The following is a 10,156-nucleotide window of genomic DNA, read 5'->3' on the forward strand; positions in this document are numbered from 1 at the left end:
ATTCTGTTTAACATATATAATAGCGGGTTAAAACGCAAAACTTTATCAGACTCATTGCACCTGCTTTTATGGTACAGCAGAGCTATGAGCAACTAGAAATTCGGGGAATCTTCAACCCTGTTATTCACTTTCTTTTCCTCTGAGACTAGAATTCCTCAAGTCTCACGAGTAAAGAAAATTGACATTAAAATTTATGACTAATTCTTGATTTGCAGTTCCATTTACAGATGTTCAGAAAAGTTACAAAGAGTTCGGGTTGCTGCAATAACGTTTTCGATTAGCCATTTTTCTATTCAGTTGATCATCATTTTTGCTCCAGATGGTTTCTTTTATTCTCACAAGCTTGTAAAAACAAAAGTTTTTTCATAGTGAGGGATGGAGGGGTGAGACCCCCATCTACTTTAGTTTTCACCCGGTCACCAACAAGTCACAGGCGAAAGGTAAATTTGACCCCTCATATCTGTCTTGAAAATCAGGGATTGCCGGTAGACCTCCAGTACTGCCACAATCGTCTGGAATGATTCGGTCGCATTCAATTCCAGAGTTAAAACTAAGGTGGTCGTGGTTTTGCCAGTTGTTATCTTCATAGCCGAAATCTTCGACCAGCTGAGTGACGTCATTGCCATGAATATCAATCCAAACTTCTGAAACGAAGGATTTAAATCTTTGACTGCTTTATGATTAGCGTAATTACCCAAATTTTTGTGATAAACTAATTAAATAGTTTAATGTCTGTAATGATCTTGGTGATTTTGGCCCACAAATACAAATGCAACTTCTCTCACAGCCACAAGAGCTAAAAACCTAGGCAACTCCGACAACAGGTTGTACCTTTCCAAACATTATATATTTCGTTAATATTATCTATGACTTCATTTTTTGTATACATGATGTTCTTTTCTCAAATTATAGCAATCGATCTTTGGCTCGAATTTTGAATTTACTAATCTACGCCTTTGCATTTTACTAGGTCTCTCTGCTTTCTCTCCCACAACGTCTTCAGAATATGCGTCTGATTCTGTATACGACAAATTGAAAGATCAGGCCGTGTGCCGGTAACAGCTTTGCAGAGGCAGTATACGATGCAACTCTTGTGCATATATCCATGTACGTTGTAGCAGCGTGAGGCCTGCTCCTGACCGCCCTCCTGGGTACAGTTGTTCACGCTGTCAACCTACGCATAGTGCGACTGACAGCCCGGTACTCAAGGTTCGTTGCCCTCAAATGTCCTAGATGCAGATCATATTGAAGAACTCCGCAATCGAAAAACTCGACGAACTCGACGAAATACACGGCCCACCTCAACGCCTCGCCCTGCGACTAAATGCTATCCAATGACAACTGGGACCTCAAACATTGAAGAAAAGATTTATGAAGAGGTTCGCCATACGCGAGCAACTTTCATTGTGCTCAACAAACACAAAACGGGACAAATATTTGTTGATTGTCATGACCAACTTTGAAGCCATTTGCTTAGAAGGCAATTTATACAGACATATACGTTATTGTTGCACCACTTTCTCCACAATTATTTTTCCCATACGTGAAGCCCAAAATGATAGATTTTTGACCAGATCGCTAACTAGGCGACTTCAACAGTGATGTGAAATTCAATTCGATAAAAATTTTCTTGTAGCAAAACTTCTGCAAAATAAACTTTGTAAAATGATTTCTAAGGGAAAACAGGATGACCTGTAATTATCTAACAAGTCGATGAAAACAGTGAAGAAATCAACGGCAACTAAGTACCTCTCACTGAAAGAAAGATACAGTAAATGAAAAACTGTATATGAACGACGGGACGGAAAACAACCACAATCATTTCAAGCGATCACGAAAATTTTCTTTGACACCGAAATTTTTTATTCAATTCCCTGCCAATCATTCTAAAATTGAGAACGTAAACGCAACAGAAGTCAGTATCCGGTTAAGAATGGCAGCCATGGTCCGTCAGGTTCATAAGCCAACGAAGAGTAACAACTTTTGACATCTTTCAAAAAGCCAAAGAATAGAAGAGAGCAAAGCTCTTGTTGCAACAAATTTATACAAGTTAGGCATCACTTTAGTGCTGACAGCGCTTGTCGCCTCACACCAATAAAAACACTAAAAAACAGCCGGCGTTTGACTTATTGGCTTTGGTGAAGTTCTGAGCTGAATTATTGGATAATGTGAGCTGAATGATAATGTATCATAAAGAGTGTTACATTTTTACGCAAAACGATTTCAGTTTTCTTGTGTAGGCAAAAGGCAGCACTGTCCTTGCCAAAAATTTGGGATTAAATGTGCCGTTAATTTATTGAGGCCTGCTATGATGCTTCCGACAATGAAGCACAACACATATCAGACGTCAAAAACGCCTTCAAAAGTAACGGTATATACGGGGTTTTGGCATTCACCGATTTAACTAGAATCCTATATTTAACACTACTATTCAAACTAACATTACCTCAATAAGACTTTTAATAACCATCTTATTTTGCCCCTAAAAACCACGATATTTTTACTTTAAAAAGTTACTTCGCATTTAAAATTTTCAATTTTTTTATTTTATTTTTCAGCTTATTTTAACATTAAAATTCTCAAAATTTAAATTCTTACTTCTCGATTAATTTTATCTGTAAAATCACATAATTTGCAACGCTTAGGCATAATTGTCGCCATTTTTTAAACCATCAGATGGTTCGTGTACATCTTATCAAACAGGTAGAAATAAATGAGCTTAACAAATCATACCAAAACTAAATTTCGAAGAATACCATCTGTAAAGCATTTCCACTGATAAGAAAAAATGAAGATAAAAAACTGCAGATCAGGAAAATTGCTTCACGTGTTTTTTTTCAAAAGTTAAAAGTTAAAACTTAAATTTCAGTTTTTTGAATTAATTTAAATATTGTCAAACTTTTAACCCAGAGTTTTCAACTCACCAAAAAAACTACACTAACGGAATGCATAAGGATATAAAACAGCAGACAATTAACAAACTCGAGAACTGAAAAATAATCTAAAAAAGACGTCAAATCTCTGCCTAACACTACAACTAGTTTCAATAACCCTGCTAATCAATTAAAAGCACTTTCAACTGGTTAAGGCAAGTTTAAAGCTATTTGTTATCGAAAAACATTCATTAATCACAAATGTACAAACAACAATTATCAGAATACGTAGATTATAATAAATGTGATTCTGAACTGAATTCCGAATTGGAGAGACATTATACCACAAATTTTTGCACAAAGATGTTTCAGTTTAAATTTAAGTCAATTAGATAACTTAATGAGAGAAGTACAGATGAGAAATTCTGATTGGATGTTGAAAAGAAGGAAATCAGAACACTAGGTATTTCAAACTATAGCTCTCTCCGTTGAGGCTATAGAGAAAAACCGTTTAAACCACAGCAAATTAATTGTTTTTTTTAATTTAAAAGATGACTATTGCTTCACGTGTCAGATTTTACCTCATGTGTATCCAACATCTTCATGTAAGCAAAAAATATCAATATATCATATTATGTATAATGGATTCAATTTAAAATTGTTCAAAGATCACAATGATTTATGTACTGATATGTCGCCTATACTTTTGTTTATTGTGTTTAAAAGTTTTTTATTTGAGCTTGTATTAGATCACCACAGCCAATTATGTCAGGAACGTAAAGCAACAAGATTATATTTGCAGATAGGAAACACTTGGGATGAATGGAAGTTCAGAAACAAAGTACAAATTACAATGTACTTGGGCATTGAATACTTGAATACGAAAGATGACAAAAAATTATCATTCTGTTATCATCTTATAGAGGTTATTAACTTGATCTAATAGAAGAACACGAAGTAACCTATATGGGTAATTAGTCTGGTAAACATATTGCTCATAAAAGTAAAATACTTAGATAATTTGCTCAAGATTATTAAAATATTGTTTCACATAAATTTCTTCGACTTGAGAAAATTTTACCCACTGGCCAAGTCATGCGCAAAAGAAGCAACGGAAGTCCAAAAGTATTACAAAGCCGTTGAAATTTTTTTAAAAATTTGTTTTCACTCGGGTGTTTTCCTGCATTTGAGGCACAGGGCCGTCTTTGACCAGAACTAGCAACAAAAAATTTTGAAAAGGACCATATACCATTGGACACATGAACATACATTTGAACAAAGATGAGTTTCGTACTTTTAAGCAGCGCCAGTTTTGATCTCAGAAGCTGCCGTGGTACGAAACGTGTAACTGAGGACAATAATACCTCTAATAGTGTTGTGCGGGAGGAACGGTTAGACAGATTCCTATTTATTACAGTATTAAATCAATCATTTGACGCTGCTCCTAGAGCTCGCCGTACTGCTGTAGGTTTTAAGCACATTGCTATCCGGCGGTAATTTTATATACGTTGTTTTGATGTTTCACGGTGGGGGTTCACTGTTCCGTCTATTGGGCGGATCAAGCCCATTTTTAAAAATATCTCCCAAAAATTATGATGAGAAATTACTAACTCGACTGTTGATTTAGGAAGCACGAATCAATTTATTTACAGTTTTTGTTCCACCATTTTTTGCAATTTCTTCCTCAATTTATATTTTATTGAGTTTATTGTGTTTTTAGCCCAATTCAGCGCACAAAAGCATAGCAAGTATCTACTCGTACCGAATTTTACAGTATATACACTCAATTCTGAGCTTTTTTTCCACTTATGTATCATAACACTTTATGGCAGTGGACAATGCCCACTTTCATTCTTAAATTTTTGAATTAGCCTACAAGTTACGGCGACTGTTTTCAATGAATGTAGGTATAATTTAGTACGGTAGATTTTTGGAATGACACATACCAAACGAAACCATTTTGAAGATCTCCTCGCAAATATGAAGGCCGCCTGTTACTTTATTGCTTTTTGTTTACTCTGTGTTTATTATGTTTGCTGGTTGGTCTGTTTTTGTCGACTTAATAACCTTTTTGTTTTTTGAGACCAAAATTGCGCAAAAAGTTGATCGAGGATCTTATTTCAGTTTAAAAAGTCCTTCAGAGTCCAGTTCAACATGGGATGAATAGGTACTAATGATTGTGACTCTTTAATGTAACCTAACAAAGTTTCAAACCAGGGTTATCGTATTTAAAAAATGCACTAATTTTGACATTTTTTTTAATGAGGAATACATATAGAAAATTGTCCACATATTTTCATCTACAGTTAGGCGCTTTTCCTAAGAATTGTGATGAAAGAAAAATCCAATTTGTGAATTGTTAGCTGGTAAAAACGTGCAGATATTTCCTGAATACATTTATTAGCAGATTCTTCCTGAAAATAAATAATAAGGTCAAAGGGATAATTTTCCTGAAAATAGCAGATTCTTCCTGAAAATATTTAATAAGGTCAAAGGGATAATTTTTAATAAATTTTGTATAAGTTATATGATATCTTGTTAAATTATCTGGCTGAATCGCTGAAAATCAAGCAAAATATATATTAAGAAAAAAGCTTGGGCCAAGAGTGTAAAAATTTCATGCGTGTTGTTACACAAATCACACGTATTGAAAACTTTTTCGAACTTTTTTGGACTTGACAGCAACTAAGCTCAAACACTTTTTGTAGTTGTTCTCTCGTATTTTTTGTTTGATCTGCCAAAATACTTAAAGTTAGGTGTTCAATTGCGCGAGATTAATTCATTTGATTGCGGCAAGTTTCATTTCATAAGTTTGCACACATTTTTGAAACGTCATATGAAAAAATAAAGAGTTTTCTCTGACGTAGAAAATGTCGTTGGTTTTAGATGTTGCCAAATTAATTGACAATACGAAAAGAGAGGAGGGCTAGTTATATTTTAAATGCTCAATATGTACCGGAATAAGCAAATGCGACAGAACATGTTTTGCCACGATGGGTAAAATCAAGAAAATGGGAAGCGCTGTGAAGATACCCTTGATATCCCGAGGCCCTCTTATTCGATCCAGTACGGATTCAACACTGCAAAATATTACAATGTTGCTGGACCAAGAGATCAACTCGGCCCAGAGGACAAACAATCCAGCCAATCCAGCCAAATTTCAGCCCCTGATGTGCCCCAATAGCACCTTGTTCTGGGCCTGTTTTGGACTTGCCAAAACTTGGACTTAATTTTGCCAAATCTTGACCATGATTTAGAATTGCCAAGTCTCCGGATATTTTCTATGGATGTAAATTTCATAATTCTAAGCATGCTCTTGCTAAACAAATTTTTGGTAAAGAAATTGAAATGTGTTGGAACACAGTGAAGCTTTCTATTTTATTAACTTCATGGAGTTCTTTTAGCAATATATTCGGGCCAAAAATCTTCTCAAAAAACCTCGAGCTTCCACTTCAATACGATAGAGTAAAATGAAACTCACTTTGTGATATGACATCTGTGGCTCCCACCCAAAACTTAGCTTGCAACTGCCTTCCAATTAACATCAAATGGTCATTTGTTGAATTGAATTTGACGACCAGCGAACCTCCGATTTCTTCGCACGTTTTTTTCGCATCATTCCAAGATTTGCCAGATCTAACGATCTTGAACCATTCCAGAGCAGTCGTTGTGTTTTCCCAATTCCTTCCGCCATGAACCGAATCTGAGAATTCATATTCCTCAACAAGCTTCCAGGCAGTTTCATTGTTTATTTCGATCACAGTTGTTGTGTTTAACAGTAAACTATCTCTCCGTTTTAGGTTGATAGCACAAAGACCTGGGGATATATTTTGTTTCTTTAGAGATACATACTGATTTTTCAATAAAAAATAACAGCAACTACTGGAAAAAAAATAGTTATTAGATAAAAAAATAGTTATTATATAATTATTAGATAAAAATGTTATCAATTTAATTTTGTTTGCAAAAATCTCTTAAAACCGTTTTCAATGTGATTTGGCTGATTATAAACCATATTTTACTTGTGTCAAAAAACAGAAACTCCTAACCAATTATCTTGATCAATCAAATCTGGAGATCCCTTAAAACTGTTTTTTTTTCTCTGTAACTGATAAGTACAATTTGCACCTATTATATTTATAATCAGTCAAAACACATGAATTTACAAAAAATTCTATATGTTGACATTTGAAATCATTGTGTGATTCAAACTCTAAAAATGACAAGTAAAAGTATTAGATAAAGGTATTAAGCAAGACTATTGACCTACATTATTGCATCTGAGATTTAAATTATATATAAATATATATATATATATATATATATATATATATGTGTGTGTGTGTGTGTGTGTGTGTGTGTGTGTGTGTGTGTGTGTATTTTTTATATATATATATATATATATATATATATATATATATATATATATAAAGACCTATCCAAGCCGAGGTGTCCACCTGTATTCCACCGTTATTAAGCGAGAATAAGGGTGTAAAGCAATTTACACTCTTAATTAGCAGGGAAAAGAGTGCAAGAGTGTAACTTTGAGGTATGCACTTTTTTACACTCTTGACTCCACTCCTATTACACTCTTAAAAATTACTTATGATTACACTTTTTAGTCCAATTTCAGTCCAAATTTTAGTAGGGGAATGAGAGCACTGAGCCCATTTAAGTCTGTACATAGGCATTTTCCGTCAGGGTGGCATTGGTATAGGATTACTCTGTCTGGCAAGATCTGGACATGCCAACATTCAGTCAGGTGCGTCAACATAATAAAAGAATTCAGTCGGGCCTGGAGAGCATAAAATTTCGCGCCTGTTTACACCTGGGCCATTTTTACACATAGTAATAGATTTTTAACAAAAAAAATTAATTGGGTGTCAAAAATTGCAGAATATATCCAAACCAGGGTTAATATCGTTTTGAACATTTTTCGTGACACCCTGTTGGGTGCAGTGGGGTGTGGTGTCGTGCTGCATTCCACCATAAATACAATTTTGATCCTTTTCAATGTAATTCTCTTCTTCTAGGTGTTTGATGGTGTAAATATCTTCTGAGTTCAGCTCGCATAATTTATAGTGACAGAAGTTGTATGATAAACATAGCTTTTGTTTTGCACATAATTGGGCACACAATAAGTTGCTATCTGTTATCTGTAGCGCGATGTTTGAGCCCCTCAATCTGATGTTCAATATTTTGTCAAAGAAGTTATGCGCTCTACAAAATAACAAGGAGGCTCGGTAATGTGCGTTCGCACATAATGTTTCGACCCCGCTCATATTTTTGACTTAAATGTCTACGAAATGAGAAAGGGAAACAGAACTTTCAAACGTACACATACTTTTCAAAAATAATGGTTTAATGAGTATTTTGTCTTAAGTACAATCCGATGGACGAATACATTTTTTTGTCTTAAGTTCAAACCGATGAATGAATTATTTACTGCCGCATTTGAGATAATGATAGCTGCTATTAAAGGGACAGGACATGCAACAATAACAACAAAACTTCAATTACCGTGTAACTCAAAATCTTTTTCTTCTAAAAAACCCTAAACTTAAAAAATCGTCCTATAATTCAAATCAACGCAGATGTGAATTTTCCTTAAATATGCTCTGTAACAAGTCAAGAAGAACAAGAATAGAAAAAGTTAAAGTCAAATATCACCTACCAACTACAAATACCAGATAGATTCCTATGTAATCCCAAGGAGCACATGGGAGCATTTGTTAGCAACGCGGAAACGAAATAAATAACGCGATCTTGAAGAACCAGCGATACCTGCAATGATGAGAGTAGGAGACAAGATAAGCAAAAAATCAATGAACCAAAACAATCGTTAATTGCGAACAAAAAGAAAAAAATGAGTTTTTTACAAACCCTTAATAAAAAAAGTTACAACTGCAACAGATAATACCAGAGAAAATTCTAATAAATATCAATTAAAACATCAATTAGTTTTGGAATCAGAAGGGAAGAGTTTATGTCTCCCGGAAACATTTGGGACCGGTTATCACTGAGACTAAGTAACAAGAAGTCTGAAAAAGAAAAAAATAGTAAAGAAACTGAAAATACGGTTATATTTTCAAATTGACTTCAAAGTAAAAAACCATTAATTCACATCTAAAAATAATGGATATAATCTTTTGTACGTCCATAGAAAAAAAGGGGCCGTTTTAGACCTCTCATTATTGAGAATTTGCCAAAAGACTACAATAGAAATTGACAGACACATTTGAAATTCAAGTAATCAGTTAAAATTTGGGAGAAAACGCTGCCAAGGTCAATGAACCGTGTGCAACTCATTACAACCATTATGTATGATTAACTGCTCTCAACACTGAAATTAACGGAAAACTTCATTAGTGTTGTAGTATGACACAAAATGTTCCAACGTTTTTTCAAAAAGAAAATACCTATTCACCAAATCACAAAAGATTTAAGAAAGCTCAAAAGACGGCGCCACAAGACCACTTATAAATGAAAACTAGTAATAACAAAAAATTGTGGTCTAGTCATTAATACCATTACAATCAACTGATCTCCGAAAATAGAATTTTTCATGTCTGCAGCAGAAGCAACTGAGAGTTGTCACGTTGAATCCAGCCTACAACCCAGAATGTGTGAAAGCACTGCAAAAAAGACAGACACGGGCAAAACAAAAAATCAATTGTTTTTAGCAAGAAAATGGTTTTGAAGGCGTTAAATTAAAACGCTATTCATAAAATTTTCTTTCTGTATACATCATTTTTATTTTAAACGTCATGTGACCTGTTATTAAATTAATAATCGGACAAGTTAACCAAAACAGCCTCCGAAATTGGCAAATCTCCAACTGTAAAAAAAGTACTTATAACCCGTGGTATCGAAGCAATGAAGCCAACAATTTTAAATAATAACCTCTAGAATGACTTTAGTTTCACGCTCACTAGAAGGAAATTTCGGTTTTCACTCACTCACATTAAGCAACGAGTTTACAGAATTTTGAATTAGGTGGCGAAGATCAAAATTAAAGTGAGATTTTCCAAAGAATATATACTCAAATACGCAAGAGCTTTTAGGTATCGACTGAACGTGTTATATAAGTTCAAGTTTACAATTTTGGGGTGGTAAGCCACTTAAATTTTGTTTTTGATAATCATTCATGAGACTGCAAAAAAAGACAGCAATTGCAGCAAAAAACAAGATTTCTAATCGATTTTATGAAAACACATGGTTGAAGGCTTAAAACCATGAAAATCTCTCTGAACACATAGTACATGATCATGAGGATTCAATTT

The 10,156-nt window shown here is 34.2% G+C and overlaps 1 protein-coding gene across 1 annotated transcript; it reads right to left on the reverse strand.

Annotated features, from left to right (window-relative positions):
• Nucleotides 1–408: 408 nt before the first annotated feature.
• Nucleotides 409–7,987, reverse strand: LOC142354126 (uncharacterized). Its single transcript, XM_075406395.1, has 3 exons — nucleotides 7,783–7,987; nucleotides 6,355–6,690; nucleotides 409–644 (listed from the first exon to the last, which is right to left on the reverse strand). The coding sequence occupies exons 1-3, from the start codon at nucleotides 7,853–7,855 to the stop codon at nucleotides 409–411; spliced, it is 645 nt and encodes a 214-aa protein (XP_075262510.1). The 5' UTR covers nucleotides 7,856–7,987.
• Between the last annotated feature and the right edge of the window lie 2,169 nt (nucleotides 7,988–10,156).

Source organism: Convolutriloba macropyga, chromosome 15, assembly GCF_964194025.1.
Source record: "Convolutriloba macropyga chromosome 15, txConMacr16.3, whole genome shotgun sequence".
NCBI lineage: Eukaryota > Metazoa > Xenacoelomorpha > Acoela > Convolutidae > Convolutriloba > Convolutriloba macropyga.

Coding starts and splice junctions, on each gene's coding strand:
- LOC142354126 (XM_075406395.1), bottom strand. CDS start 7,855: ATGCAGCACGACACCACACCCCACTGCACCCAACAGGGTGTCACGAAA. Junction 6,691..7,782: donor TCAAAACGATATTAACCCTG/GTTTGGATATAT, acceptor ATATATCCCCAG/GTCTTTGTGCTATCAACCTA. Junction 645..6,354: donor CACAGATGTCATATCACAAA/GTGAGTTTCATT, acceptor CCTTCGTTTCAG/AAGTTTGGATTGATATTCAT.